We start from the raw sequence: 16,498 nt of genomic DNA, 5'->3' as shown, positions 1-16,498 counted from the left end.
CCCTCCCCTTTCTATGAGTGCAGCCACGCCCACTGCGATGACGCAACGGACGGTGATGTAGAAAGATTTGAGTAAATACGTCACCTTTGCTGCCCCCCTCCTCCCCCCCCCACCTCCTCCTTTAATGTTTCTCATTTGACAAATTAAACCTGAATGTGGATCTGAGCGCGCACAGTTTCCATGTGGGTGTTTGCTGCTGTTGGAGCATCACTGTGCACCAGTCCTTCAGAAACAGAGAGAGAGGGGGGGGAGAGAGAGAGGAGGGCTGTACCTCACAGTGAGGGAGTGTCGCTCCTCCACATCACACTCCTTCTATCCCTCCGTGCTGGAGGAGCAAGGAGGAACCTCACCTCAGTTTCCCCTCTCTGCGGACTCACGGATAACCACACCACGGCTGGAAAATGGTTTTTCTGCTGCAGATGTTCACCCTGTACAGTCTGAGTGTCTTCAGCGGAGCGTCCGCCGCCACTCACCGTGAGTATTTCCCCTCCTCATCTCACCTGTGAGCTTCTCTCCGGGCTGCGAGACCCGGAGCTGCCGCCGGAGCTGGTGCGTGGACGCGGACGGAGGCTGCTCCGCGCCCCGGCGGCTCCCTCCGTCCCCCCGGATGGTTGCAGCAGGAAGCGTCGTGATTGATTTGAAGCTGTGCTGCTGTTGCTCATTTGAACTTCACCTGACGGTGTCTGTGAGTCGGTTCCTTTGTGTCCGTGTGATGCAGATGAACAAGTTTCCTCTCAGTGCGCGATGAAGGTCAAGCAAACAGGTTCATGTCTTTTCATTCACAAGTCAGACGCAGTCTGGAGAGAGCGCAGCTCCTTCTGCAGCTCCGGGCTTGTTTGGCTCCAAGCTCTCATGTGTTCTGGGGTTTTTTAGGAGTGTGTTTTGCTGATGTGTGTTGCTGAACACAAACTGCTGACTGGTCACAGCTGTACTGTACAGACGCCTGATGTTATTATTGGTCGACTCCTACGTGAAAATCCACACAGGCTGAAGACAGATTGCTTTTTCCCCACAGGCTTTTCATTGGAAATTTGAAGCTGTGCAGTTTTGTATTTGATTGCATGAGTGGTTCCAATAATGTGCGAGTCCATCAGTCATTTATCTTTAGTCATTTGTCAGGCAGAAATTCAGTAAAGGCACCACTTTCAGATTGTTGAATGTGGAAGCTCCTCGTCTATAAATAATAATAATAATGGAAAGAACAGTTTTATTATCTTGTATGAACGTGTGCACGTGTTTCCTCATCATCATACATGAACTATAAAATAGATAAATATGCATTCATGACTTATTATAACATGAAAATATGCTGAAGTTTGTGATTCAGCTTCTCTCAGTTGCCACACACTTAAAAAATGTAGGATGTTCCAGATATTAGAGGAAGTTAAACAAAAACTGAACATTATATAACCCTGATGAATGTTGCAGAGGTGTTTCATTAGAACATGTTTCAGAGAAGCTGGTTTACCTTGTTAACTGGTGACTGATTGTTGATTTTACAGCTGTTCATGAAACAACATCTCCCTCAAATGTAATTTTCTGAATTCACGGTAACATGTGCAGCTTTTATATTTGATCCAGCAGCTACAGTAAATTAGCAGTAAACAAAGGTTTTAGCTTCATTTTGCTTCATTGAACAAAACCAAAGCTAATTATATAAAAAAAAGCAGCAAATGCAAAAGTAATTAAAATAAAAAACACAAGAGCAGGAGTGAGTAGTGAGAGCTCGTTCTGTCAGTGGTGGTGCCACAATCCCTTTTCCTGCCTGAGCAGGTTGGAATATTCTCTCATTCTTATTTCTGTATGTTTTGTTTCTGCTGATTAATATTTCACACGTCTTTTCCACATGCCCCCAATATTGGTCGTTTTTATTTCTTCACAGAATTTCTTCTTCTCCGCTTCTGTATTTCTATTTAAATCAGAAGTCTTCTCGTGGCTTACTCACTGGTCACAGATTCCTGTAGATATTCATGCCCAAATCTCCACTTTTACACAAAACGAATGGATTTATATTTCACATTTTACATTCATGCGTCTGAGAAGATTCATTTTGCATGCTCTGTGAGTCCTGCTTCACTTTCAGGACAAATTTGCACACAAGATGTACAAGTTAAAATCAAATTCTTACATTCTCATAAGAGCAGCAGCGTTTTATTTTACTGACCCTTTGACCTATCATCCAGCTGCACCCTTAGGATAAAGTTTTAATTTCTAACCCTGCTGCTGGAAATAGCAAAGTCCTCTAATCATTTCAAATAACATTCTTGTGCTGTGGAAAGTAAATAACGGCCTTTGCTTTCGCTCCCATCCAGCCATGTTAAAATGTAAACGTGATTCCACGGTGAATCAATACACCAGAGGCATGGCATCACTTAATCTGTTTGTCTTTGCTCTCTGAGGGCGAGTGTGACACCAGGCTTGTGTTCAGGCACTTTATGTTAAGGTGAGGAACTGAGCTAAACTGACAGCTGCATTACTCATTTATGACAGTCCTGTGGTTCTCAAATGTGTGCTGTGATCAGGCCTGACACGCTCTGCGGAGATGAAATGGTGAGATGCTCCTGGAGGTCAAAAAGCGGCGCTCATATTTACCACTGAGAAACAAAAAGGATGGGAGAAGAGATGTGTCATGGTCGGTTTGTGTGGCCTTCGTCAGGTGGCAGATAACACGGGTTTCTCTTCGCTTCCTTTGGCTTAAAAAAAAAAAAAAAGACAAGGACAAGCGCATCATTAGTCGGCCATCTTTAATTGATACTGTGTTGGCATGGCTAAACACACAGAAGCAGCGTGTGAGCTCCTGGGAGCTGCGGAGAATAATTGATAACAAATAAACAATAAGATCCACATTTAAACGCGATGGCTACTGTGCTGAACTGTGCTTCGCCTACACCTCAGCAGGATAAAACAACATTACGACATGGAACATTAGGGACAACAGCAAATCTCGAGATGCTCTCCAGCTTTAATATGACTGAAAGAGAAAAGAGTCGGAGTGAAATGGAATTGAACTGTCACCAAATGAAGTCCAACAACAGTTTTAATGAATTAATTTGTCCAGTTTATTCATTTACCATTAATTCTTTTATTTCTACGTGAAGAGCAGCTATTTGTGTTCCGGTTTGGAAACACGTCGGCTTTAATGATGCACTAAATCGATTCAGTGACTGAGAGGGAGGAGTCAGGGAGTGTCTCAATCAGCTTTCACTCTCATTTACTTGTCTTTATAAGATGCCGACGTGATAAATTGTGAGCACACTTTCCATTAGTGCCTTTAGAAACAAAATCATGAAAGACTCTTGCACACTGTGCGTAGGTCGTAATATTTATTAATTTATCACCTTCTTGCCTGTTTGACCTTCATCAGGTATCTGGGGAAACACCTCATCATTCCACCTTTATACACAGAGGTTATCCTCAATTATCCAATCAGAGAAGCACGGGAATCAAATCAGTGACCTGAACCACCTTGACTTGCTACATCCAAGTTCACATTCAATATTAAACCAATTGGGAAATTAGACAAAGCACAAAAAATAATTCATTACTGTAAAATACGACAGATACAGGTGAAAAATGGCCTGAATGTTCGCTCCTCATAAATCTTCTGATACTAAAAGACGATCCATAATAACATCCACAGAAGCCTGATGAAGGTCAAACACACTGAAACACTGATAAATATTACAGCACAGGAGACGTTTGCAGGAGTCTTTCATGTTTTTGATCTGTTTTTTCTTTCTTTCAGATGCAACTGTCATATATTCAGTAGTTGAAGATTTTTAGCTAACACAAAACCGTGCACGTTACATTTACAAGCATGTGAAGGAATTTGAGGAAGAAGGAGAATTATTAATTATAGTTGTTTAACTCAGTAAAACTTAGATACTTTGACTTGCTGATGTTTCCGGCGAGACTATACATCTAAATCTTCACATTAGAAGGTTACAAGCTGTTAAAAAACCTACTGGACGTCTCCAGAACACGTCAACTTCATTATCCAACACCAGTTGACTTGAGTGACCATAGCAACGGCACGCATGTCCGTCACTTTTTAGTGCAACACTGGAAACATTGTCGAGCAGTGATGGACATCTAGCTCTACAGGTGTACATGTCACCTTCTCCTGGAAAATCACTATGGTTGACTGTGCTATCTGCAGCTTTTCCAAATGTAATTGTGTTTTCTCTGTTTGCAGTTTTTTCTAAATGCTGCTCTGTGTTTTCTTAATTTGCTGGATATTTTGTGAGTCTGTAAAATACAGAACAAGTCTGTAGGTGATTTGTAGCAGCAGCCGAAAACAGACAATACCTACAAATTACTGATGAGCTCCAGTAGCTGCAGTGAACATTACATGGTCACCTTCAAACGTGTGTCACATGGAGGTTGGAGTGGATGGATGGGTCAACAAAAGACAGAGACCACAGTTCAGGTCCAGTATAAAACAACTGTCTGTTGGTGTTTTTGCCATTTTGGTGTAAAAGGAATGACAGACGCCTGCTTCTGTACATGGGGTCGCACCTACAACAAATGCTCATATTGGTTGAATTAGAGGGTTGTTATCGGCATACACAGGTGATGAGGTTGGAGGACTTTAGTTTGAATTGTTCACGTGTTTTTTTAAGTTGCAGTGTGTTGAGCTCTAAGGGCCACTGTAGAATTAACCTTCTAAGAACCTTTAATGTTTGTACAACCACTGTTACATTTGTGGTCAGCAAATAAAAACGAAATAATAACGTGACGGATGGACAAATGCATAATTACACAATTCATTCAGTGTAATTCTCAGTTCACTTAGAATCAGATGAGTGACAAAAAACTGGTGGGACAAACTGTACAAACATGCAGCAGAAATCTCATTTTGTGGCGTGGACGTCACATTAGTGTTATTCTGTCTTTCTTGTTGTTATCAGAACGAATGAATAAGGTCCAAGATTGATAGAGAGAATAATGCTGCCGCTGTGCCGATGCTAGATGAGCAGGAATGACAGAGAACGAGCGGTTCTGTTCCAACAGTTTAGAAATGACAACTGGATTTAATGAGGAGATTCAGTCTGTTGTATTCCTGCACAGCAGACTGACATGGACACTGTGTGTGTGAACAAGTAAACAGCACCTTTTCCACTCACCTCACCATAGATGGGGAACAAAATGTGTAACCATGGCAACTGTACACAACAAAGACGGCGTCAGCTGTAGCCTCAAAAGACTTGGACTCTAAACTCGAAGATGCATGAGAATCATTTTACCTCCAAATGCTTCTGTTGGAAAAAAAACTCATCACAAACAAATGTTCGGTTTTTGTTTTCCAACGATCAAGGAATATTTGAGACGTTGATGTTGCTTTAATGTGCAAAATAACTGCAGAATACTCACAAATACAATAAAATGGGATGAAAATAAAATGGCGATGGCAGAAATAACAGAATATACACAGTTATATGTACAAGAATATATATATGTTCAGTTAAAGGCTTCTATCTAAGTAGTATCTCAATACAAACATGCCAACAGCAAATAGAATAGAAACACTTTAAGCGGGTCAAGGGCAACTCTGGGAGGTTCGGCCAAACAAAACAGGCCTAAAGAAACATGTAAAGGCTGAATAATTGACTTGTATCAGCCAAACCATAATGAATCTTCCTTTGATTAAGCTACTTGAAGCACACATGCAGACTTATTTGCATTTGACACTGAAATATATGAGTCCATTTGTGTAAACGGGTTATTACATAGGTCCATGCTGTACAGTGTGAAACTTATGTTATAACCATGAGTTGACAGGTTGTTTTTGTTCCCTCAGTAATCAAACCAGATGTTTAATGCCAGCTGCTATTAAGATGCTATTCCAAAAAATTCCTGCTGCCATAGGGGCGCTGTTTCAATATTATTATTAATAAGTATTCCCGCATGCATTTATCATCTTACTTCACCAGTCATCTGCATTTTGACTGAGGCACGTTGTACCCTACTGTTGCATTTAATGGAACAAATAGTGTATGTTTTTAAATAGTATTGTAGGATTTTTAAATACGGTGGTATATTTTGATATTACCACACACGCCTGTGCAGCATAATTGAGGCTGCTCTTAGGGAAGTGTTTCCTGCAATGAGTGGAAATGTGAGTTTTTAGCTTGCTTTTGGCTGGAAAAAGCAGAGGCTTTCATTACCGGCTGATCTGACCCTCTTTACTATGGTTCTGTGGGAGGAATATTGCTGCAATTTCAGTGATTCCCTCGCAGCAGGTGGAGACCACTGCACCAGACATTCATCTTTTATAAGCCAGAATCTGTTACCCATGTGGCAAAGCACCACACACACATATTTACTTAAAATTTCATGCTTCAAGTTAGCTCAGCAGGCAGATACTTCACAACTAATTATTTCTCATTTGAAGCACCTGGAACGTGCTTGAGCGGAGCTGGCATTCAGCATCACAGCAGAAGTGCCGGTGTGTGCGTGTGTGCGTGATGGAGATGATGCAGCTGCAAATTCAGTCGGCTAATGAATGTGAAGCAGGCATTCAAGAAACACCTAACCGCTGTACACATTCAGGACCTGATGAATTTATCAAAAGGTAAATGAGGCAGAACACCGTGATGTGACAGCACAGGCACTTTTCTCCATGTTTAAACATATAGCACACGTCTTAAAGACACAATGAACCAGAAGAATGCAGAATCTAAACATGCTCAGACACTTTTTACAATGTGAAATTAATGCCATTAAATTGCAGAACACATAATTAGAACATATGATGTGATGTGATCACTCTCCTCATGTCCGTTATTCCAAACCTAATGTTTTATGACATTAGTCTGAAATGAAGACTGGAATTGGATTTAATACTTATTTAATAGATCTATTGTATTTCATTTATTTATTCAGCTTTTTTCTCTAATCTGGATTTTAATATTTTAGTGCCATATAAGCTAAACTCAACAGGAAGGAGATTTTGATTGACTGATTTTTGATCAAAAGAAAAAATCTAATTATCATGAGAGGTAATCATTTTCAGAAATGACAGAGATAGTTCTCTTGTAAAAATGCATTTGCGATAATATAATAACACATTAATAATAATAAATTTACATTCCTACACGTCTCAATTTTTGGCAGGACACTGTTTTTAAATTTAGCTTGGACAGATTAATGGCTAAAAGCTGACAAGCTTATATTTCCATCACATTGTCCATTAGTGCGACTTGATTTTTAAAGTTGAAGAAGGAGCAGTGCTGCAGAAGACTGAGGGTTTATTTGGTTAAATTGAGTAAATGCAGCATTTAAGAGCTTTCTCTGTGGTCTCAGAGAGACTGCAGCTCTGCAGAGACTTTTACAGTTCGTATTTTCTCAGGAGGTGAAGGCACTTTGTCTCTTCTTGTTATCGACGTGCGGTGTGGACAACATACACAGACAGATGCTGCTGTCGTCACATTGGTGTTTCAGATGCTGTAAATGCATCAAGTGTTGGCTTCTTATTTTTTTACTTTGTGGTTTTATATGAAAATGTTGATGTACATATCTTCATACTGTGTAAAGCATTTTCTAAAAACGCAGAATTATTTGAAAGAATGAAATAATCATGGATTTTCACTAATACTGAAAAATTAAAGCACTTACACACATGGATGGAAAAAAAATAGATAAAGTCCTTGATTTGCACTTAAATTAACAATAGACTGTTCATTCAGAATATTATTGGGACAGGTAGCACAGTATTAAATGCCCCCCCTTTAGTGGCTAAGAAGCTATTAAAATGCCATCCTGTGTTTTTACTGTCAGTCTTCAGAAATCCATCTTTAGAAATCCTTCTAAGGGCAGAAGGAAGCTCTCAGACTGCTGTCCTCTGCAGATTCAGTGTACAGAACAAAATGCTTTTTGATTGTAATGAGTAAGAAGAAAATAAAATGGATACATGATATGGGACTATTTAGAGGGATAATTTCTGCCTGGTCTCTCGGGAGCAGAAAAAATCTATCGTGATGAATGTGGCGCCAGTGGAGGCCTTTCCATTTCCAGCTTTATTGTCCACACAGTGACACTGCACCAATTCCTAATCTATAGAGTGCAATGAATATGCTTCAGATAGCTATGTAGTCTGTAACTTTCATCCTCTATTTATTTTCAGTGTTACTGGCAGAGGGTTTGAAAGGATTATCAACACCCACTGTCTATCGACCGTGCCAATAAGATTCATGCCATAATCAGCAAGAGACGGCTACTGTGATGGCAAAAAAATGATTCCTTTTTCAAAATGTAGAGTCTATAATGAATGAAACATTAAATCTAAAGGTAAAATATGCCAAGGTCTGCTCCTTGTCTGTTTAGATTTCACATTCGGTATAGCACAGATTATAAATTTATGTAACTACATTGTGATATGAATCCGAGTGAAGCATGGATGTTCACACTATGATTTGATATTGATTGTGTTGTGATCAAACTGAGCTAAAAAAAAACAAAACATAAAAAACAACATAATTATCTGGAGGTGCTGATTCACAGGATTGACATGTCGAGGCTGGACCTGCAGAGCTATCTTTCAGTTTCATTTCATTTCTTTAAAAAATGAGCGTAGTCGTCTGCTTTTATTTTTTAGAAGTTACTTGACTGAAATATTGAAGGTCCTAGTTGAAAACAGCTTAGATTACTGATATGATATCAGAGAAAGTTTGGAGAATGTGAGTCCTGAAACTGACATTGCACAATCCTCCAGAGAAGATACGGTATCAGCCCGTTGGAGATACTCAGATACTCACGTGTGACGCTTCTTTGCCTCATAAACAATCCTTGGCTAAGCACAGACACCACAGAGGACGCAAACCTGATAACAGCCAAGTTTAATTTTGACTTTTACTCACAGAATCGACATTAATTAGTGACATCTGATGTAATCTGCCACCTCCCCTCCAGCGTTTGACATTTTAACCACACAAAGTGACGGTTAGTGAATAAGACTCCCAGCAGAATGTTTTGTACACTGGTCTTTGCTAATAACAGAGCACAGACAACTGGTTTGTTACCACTGGGGATCCTGCTGCATTCATGCATTATTAGTAGAATGTGTAGAACAGAAAAACACCTTATTAGAAGGATTCATTCATTGTTCAAAGCTGCTGCTAACCTTGGTAAATCTCACACCAGGTAAACAGTCTAAATTAGCGACGTTTGTTGTGTTTTGCATTTCATTACCAAGTGAAATCAGTTACAGACAAACATATAAAAAAAGCTGAATCAGTTTTTAATTAAACATTTTCAATGCATCTATGCATTTGAAGCCATTTTGGGCTGCTAATTGTTAACAAGCCAGCTGTTTTCTCTCCTAATCAGAGATAATCACTGTCAGTGTCGGTGTCAGTGTCAGAAATTCCCAGTGTCTCAGACTCCGATTTAGAAGGTGGAGGTGGCGCCACATATTTATATGTATTTTACCACTCAGTTGTTTGTAGACGTGGTTTAAACAATGTGGCATCGATAACATGATCTATTCTCATCAGGATGTGACCCCCTTAAAAACGGTTTTAAGGTGTGTGGCGTGTTCCATTTCAACTGGGAATTAACATTTCAGAACTGGAACAACTACTCGAACAAACCTCGCCAACCTCAAAATCCAAGATGGCTGCTCCACTTAGTGAAAACTGTAGTAAAGTAGTGTTTACTTGCACTTCAGCCTTGTTTGTGTCTCATTAAAGCGGTCGTACACACAGTAAAGACCAACTTCTATCTGTGGACATGTCACTACAGTGTTTGTTTGTCCAATTACTGTGCGATGCTTTGTTATACGCTGTTATTACTAACAATGACTTACCTGGAATATTTCTGGTTAAAATGGTTGTTGTACTGGGACACAGTGAACTCAGCTGATGCCATCACCAGCTCTGACTAACGAGATAAACACAGGATTAATTAACGTGTGAGTGGGAGTGCCTGGTACAATGATGGATTTTGGCATTTACTTTGAAGACATTTTACCATTTATGTTTAACCAGCAGTCCGTATTCTTACTACGCATTAAAATGGTTTTACTGCATGTTGTTGGGCTTATTCAGCCTGTCGCAGCATCTTTGAAGCAATATTTCAATGCAGACTGAAGGCAGCATGTTGATGCAGGCGTCATAGCTATAAATTTGTCGTCTTAAGTGACTGCCCACCAAATGCTATGTAAAGCACTGGTGTGAAACTCTCTCCATGAGCCATTCCTTGTAGATAAAACTGGCACTTAAGAAAAGCTCGATTTATCTACACCACTCCATCAGAATCACTCTGTGCAAGATATTTTTCATCTTGTCTCAACTTAAGACAAACGCCATCAATAGTGGATCTTTCCTACTTAAAACTAAAGTGTGTTTATATAGATATCTTTAGATATAATTTCAATTGAACCTTATTCAATTTTAGGGCTGTTCATGGAAAGTCAGATCATGCTGTTACAAACACTGTCAGACATTATTATGATGTTTTTACCAGTCTGTTCATCTCCCCTGTATTAATACAATGATATTACACCCTAATAGTTACTACGTCAATATTACCCCATTATTATTTTTAATAAGATACTCTGCCATATTAATTTATTTCCAAGCTGTTGTGTAAAATGCTCCAGAAATCCTATAATCCAACCCAAAAATTAACACAAATCCTGTTTTACTACATTCTTGAATGAGTGTTGAATAATTTGTGTTTGGCAGATGAGATGTGTATAATCACTAAAGCTGTCGATATCCCAGTAAGGCATCCTGCAGGCTGCCTGTAAATGCTTATAGGTCCCTTTAGATTATATGCAGTGTTCAGAGAAATGAAGTGCAACAGTAAAACGGACCGTATTCTCAATCATTTGTATTGATGTGTTCTTCCTTGAATTCAGCCAGGACTAATTGTGAACCAATACTAAGGCTGTAGCCAGGCTATGGTTGAACAGAGGTCACTGAGCCCCAGACCCATGCAGGGTATCATATGAAGCTTTATCAATACCACACAGAGGTCTGAGGCTGATCTGTTACCAGATACAATCGCTGCATCTTTTGATATTCTTGACACTGTGGTCTGTGTTGGTTGAACTTGTGCACTCTCCAACAGTGTGCTTTTGCTCTTGTGGGGTTTATCACTGCGATGAAGTTCCTGTGCAGATGGGTTTAATGGTTTTATTGTCTCAGAACAGAATGTTATCATGATATTGTTATAATATTATGTATTGTCTTTTTCTTTTTTGTTTTGGACATGGTTTGTTTCTGATGTGGCAGAATTAAATCAAACCAGTAAAGAAATTGTTAAAACAACTCCCAAAGTGGTGAATGTTACTCATTTCTTTCTTTTGATAGTCTCTCTAATGGCCTGTAGACTTTGTTTAGAAATCAAAATAATCACACACAGAACATTAATATATGACACATTTGATCAATCAAATCTTGATCTAATCAAGTACAGTCTATTTCAGAGCTAGGTTAATTAGAGCATTGTGTGCTAGGAAAAATCTTCTCCTTTGCACATTGATATGTTTCCTGAGCAAAAAAGTATGATTGTTATGTTGTTTTTACTTTATGTAATAAGTACGTACGGGTGTCAAACTTTGATCAGATGGTGGCAGGATTGAGTAAGATGTGGTTATTCTGCCAAGACGCTGGTATTTGCACCACAGATATTTTTTTCAGTTTTTGTGGAGAGATAGTGGGGAAGAGTTGCGTGGGTAAAACTGGTGATGGCAGTCCACCGTGTAAAATAATCAGTAAATAAGCACATATCTTATTTAAGTATGCATGATTAAACACTTTTCAAGAAGTTATCTTAGGGGTGTATAGGACAGCACTGTCGCCTCACATCAAAAAGGGTCTGGGTTCAAATACGCAGGCCGGCCGGGTGCCTTTCTGTGTGGCGTTTTCATTTTCTCCTTGTGTCTGTGAGGGTTTTCTCTGCGTAATGTCAATTAGTGTGAATAGACTGGCTAATTTGGAATGTAAAGCTCTCGTAAAGGTATTGCACCATTTGTGCGTCTGTGGATGGACATTGTGTATTCATTTGACTCTGTGGTTTTCCTGCCCACAGCCCCACTGCCATATTTTTGCTAGCTTATTTCTTTTACTGTGTTCTGTATTTTCTGCTTTATTTTCTGAAAGCTGCAAGAAGCTGTTTATCAGGTCCCATGTGTAAACTAATTTTTCCCAGGCTACTGTGGTGCAGTATATCCACTTTTGCTGAAGAAACAATTTGGATGTTTCTTCCACCACAGCTGATCCCCAAATGTAAAAGATACTCCATTATGAGGCTGAGCGGTATGGGAAAATAATCAAATTGTGATGATTGAGAGCAATATTGCAATGTAATATGCAATTTTTTAAAGTTCAATTTTTATGTCTCTACAATGCTCTCTGCAGCTCTCTGCAGCTCCAGTGTTGCCGTCTGGTTGAAGTGTGAGGACTATACATTACTGCTTCTTCAGGCTCTTCAGTAAGGGTTTAAACCTGTGGTGAGGTGCAGCAATACTGGGATAATTTTCAGTATTTTATATCCAGTCTAGTTAATTGATCTAAATGCACCCACTCTTTTAAACGCATCATATGTTTTTCATGGTAAATTGATATACTATTAATATTTCATTTGATATATTTTATGTTTTTTATGTTTAAAGTAGCACCAGCCGTCACGCTCAAACTCATACTTACAAAAGTAATAGTGGGCTCAACCTCATTTCTGTTAATATGCACAGTATTGAATTTGCCTTAAAACTATTTATGTGAGTTGTATTCTGATTGAAATCACACAGCTTTGCTCCACCCGGTGAAGAGGATCAGGCCAGATTGAGAAGCCTGCTCTACCCTTTGCCTAGCTCTATTTCCTGTTCTATTTTTATAAAATCCCATTGGCATTTTTTCATATCCAACTGTTTGTACATTTCCTGAGACTCGATATCCAGGAGGAAACTCAGGCTTCCTCATATCTGGTGAATTGTGTTCATTGGATTTGGGGATGTAGTCATCTTCAGGTGCAGCGATGCCTCTGCTACTAGAGCTTAAAATATCCCGCCCATGTGTGCTACAAAAAGCACTTTGTTGTGATAATTGATTTCTTTGTGGTGCAGCATCTGCTTTGTGCACTCGGGTTAAGGCGGGTTTCTAATGAGCAGAGCGGAGCACTTGAAAGGCTGCATGTACAGTATGGCTGAGTCTAATCTGTTGATAAAGAGCGTGCCGTTTCAAGGATCTCATGTTATCCCATCTTGAGGTGAAACCTCGAGCCAGAACAGAAGCGTGTGTTGGTATTCAACTGACCCTTTGCATTAAATTCGTTTTTATTCTATATGAAACATTATAGATCGAGTTCAGTGGATAATTCATGTTTAAGAATATTTTTCAAAGTGAAAGGAAAATAAATGGTGCATGGATATTGAAAGGTGGGATTAAAGTATAAGGCATGCAATATTCTATATTGTTTTTATTGGCAGCAGATCCTGTGCAAAGACCAAATATCAACAAAGAATTGATCCTTGTAATAAGTACTGTCTGTGTAACCAAGCCTGATGTATTATAGCTTATTCCTCTGCGCCACAGGGCTCCACTGTCGTCCAGAAACTATTAAAAACACATCACTGCTGTAACATATTCCTTCCTGCAGTGTGCATTTTGATTTGTTCCCACATACTCTGTTCTAATGCTATAAATACTCGCTAAAGCACCAAATGTGTAATAATCCACAGCTCAAAATTGTCCCCAACAAGCAGCGATGACTATTGTTTGAGTAGCAGTTACTAAAAACCACAGTGACCAGTTTTTGGAAAGGACTGCACCTTTGTAAGCTGTTATTAAAGACTCACATCATCATTATCGTCTGCTACATACAGGATAGTATGTATAGAGAGTATAGAGTATAGAGAAGTACTCATGATATAATGAACTCAAACACCTTCCTTATCCTTTAATCAAACTGCACTACTGTATGTTATGGCTTGGAGTCAGTGTGCAGGTTCTACTCTCTGTCATCTATTATTTTTATCCCAAACACAATCTGTGATAACCTCTGGTGCGCCGTAAGCCCATGAGTAGCAACATGACACCTCTCTGCTGGCCTTCTGTTGGTCTGCACAGACAAACTAGCACTTCTGTGACTCCAGCTGGAAGCTCTTCCTCTATAGTAGCTCATGTACTTACTCTGTGATTTCAAGAGATTAAATATTCCCTCTCTGCTCGCGGTTATGCCCGTGGGTTAAGATGCACGTCTGGGTTCATTTGGCTACGAGTTTCGAGCCTGAGGGACTTGCATAAAGATCGGAAGTTGGCTTCAGAGGATTTTCAATCATCCCACAGACCAAGGAGCAGCTTTGCAGACAAATCATGCTCCATCCATAAGTCTTCCTGACTGGCAGCCAGACATCTGGCTTAAAACCAAGTCTGTAAACAACAACAACAGGGTCTCGAAGATGCACACTACGCACACGAAAAAATAGTTGTCTGCATTCACACAACCATTGAGTTATGTTTCACCTGTCAATTTGACAACATGTGTTACACCATCAGAAACTGTTTGTTTAGCCTTTTTTATGCTGTCAAGGTCTCATTTGTTGCATATGGTGTAAAGTGGAGATGGAATGAAAGAGCAAAGCAACTGAACATGCTTTTGAGGTGTAAGCTCACAGAGATTTTGTCAGCTTTTCAACTAGTGATGAATCGTTCAAGAAAGAACGGAGGAATACAGATTGAAAGGGAGATGAGAACAGTGAGAGTTATCCTTTAGACATCAAAAGTAGGATATGGGAGACAGATTTAGAGTGGTCTGCTTGCATAATAACCCCAGCTCTTGTAGGGGTGCATTAAGATGTCACGCCAATGTTCTCATTTTCCCAGTATACATCTGCAACTGCACTGCAGCTCAGCCATAATTTGAGTCTTGGACAAAACAGCTTTATCCACTTTAGTCACACTTGAAATCAGGATTAGAAAAATCTCTTGGCAAGCGATCTGAGAGCAGTCAAATCAGGTCAGTTGGAATTCATCAGGATGCCCAAAAGGAGAACAAGTTCATGTTGTCAGTTCTGCTGTGCTCCTGTCGACCAGATGGATGGCCAATTGCCACTCCAGATGTGCTCAGAATCCATCTGAACACAAAGTAGAATGGGATCCAAAAACAAAAGGCCTCTTGCACTCAAAAGTGTGAACAGCACGCTGATGGAGAGAGTGCGGGGATAATTGTAATCAGGCTGCTGCCAGTTTTCATTATGTTCTCAGATATAGACCTTAATGCAGCACTGCATTCAAGTAAAGCCAGGCAACGGAAAAGCTGTTGTTGTATGACTCACTGCTCTTATTGTGATGGGCAGGGTGGATGAGAGGAAGATGGGCCTGACAGCTTTACATCACTGGACTCTTAATCTGCTCTTGCCTGTTGGACGTGATGTAAGCTCACACTGTGGGATTAAAAAGAACACACTCATACTGGCGCGCACACACAAAAGGAGTCGCAGCGTTTTCTGTGCTGTTTTCAAGGGTCACTGCATGGGTTAATAGACTGTTTGAGGCATCCGAGAACTGGATAAGTGAGGCAGCCCTGTTATTTTTCCCAGTTCTTGCTTTAAGACTCCACCACTGACAAGTAAAGGTGCACTTTGAACTATACCAAGATGCATTTTCTATTATTACTGTCAGATGAATAAATCCAGGTATAGCAAGCAGCGAGCCTGCTTCACAACCATTCTTCAACAAGTAAGATTCGCATGTGTTCACTGTGTTAAATAACATTTTTGAGGTTAAATGTCTTTACACTGTCTGTGTTTTCTTCTGCAGATAATTGCAATGGTCCTCTGGTATCCGCATTACCCCATTCATCCTTTCAGAGCTCCTCTCAGTCCTCAGTCAGTTTTGCAGCTTACAACGCCAAGCTCAACCGAAGAGATGGTGAGTACAAGAGAGGATGTTTCTCTCACAGAGTCAGTATTTCTAAATGATTCAGATGTGCACCACCCACCTGCTGCAACAGCAGTTACCAGTGAACGTTAACAATCGAAGCAGCAGACCAGTAAATGCTGATACGAACAGTGTTTCAAATGGTCACACGGGTTATTTTTGAAGGCAGAGAGCTATGACTTATGAGGACTTGATGCATTTACCACATGTTGCAATTCAGAGCATTCATTTTCAATGGCTGTGTGTATTTAGTCACAGACTGAACTGAAATAACGAATTCAGTTCCGTATACAGCGACTGTATATAGAAAATAAACTACGATTTTTATTCAAATGAGTCCCAGATAATGAGGGAATCCTGGATTTAATTGAGTCTGTAGAGGAAATTCACAGCGTAGCAGCCCCACAAGAGGGCCGAGGAACAGCCAGATGAGTTTGCTGCCAATTCAAATCAAAGAGCTACAGAACATACAACATGTAATAATAAACTAAAATTGTTTAACTGTGGCAGTTTTCAAGTATTGAATCGGCTGCAACAAAAGGAAACAGCCTGTTTGCTTTGATTTGAGTCTAAATGTACTGTGACACAGTAAACTACCTTGTTATCATTTCCTT

General features: G+C 39.9%; 1 protein-coding gene across 1 annotated transcript in view; it reads left to right on the top strand.

The window, feature by feature from the left end:
* The first annotated feature begins 339 nt into the window (after positions 1 to 339).
* The window catches only part of cntnap5a (contactin associated protein family member 5a), a 72,897-nt gene continuing 56,738 nt past the window's right edge, over positions 340 to 16,498 (top strand). The window contains exons 1-2 of the mRNA XM_026375697.1: positions 340 to 474; positions 15,765 to 15,875. Coding sequence (XP_026231482.1) covers positions 402 to 474; positions 15,765 to 15,875 — 184 coding nt within the window. The 5' untranslated portion in view covers positions 340 to 401. The remainder of the gene's footprint in view (positions 475 to 15,764; positions 15,876 to 16,498) is intronic.

The sequence above is a fragment of the Anabas testudineus genome, chromosome 21 (assembly GCF_900324465.2).
Source record: "Anabas testudineus chromosome 21, fAnaTes1.2, whole genome shotgun sequence".
In the NCBI taxonomy this organism is placed as follows: Eukaryota; Metazoa; Chordata; class Actinopteri; order Anabantiformes; family Anabantidae; genus Anabas; species Anabas testudineus.
The sequence above is the reverse complement of the archived record's forward strand: the minus strand, read 5'-3'. Positions and strand labels throughout refer to the sequence as shown.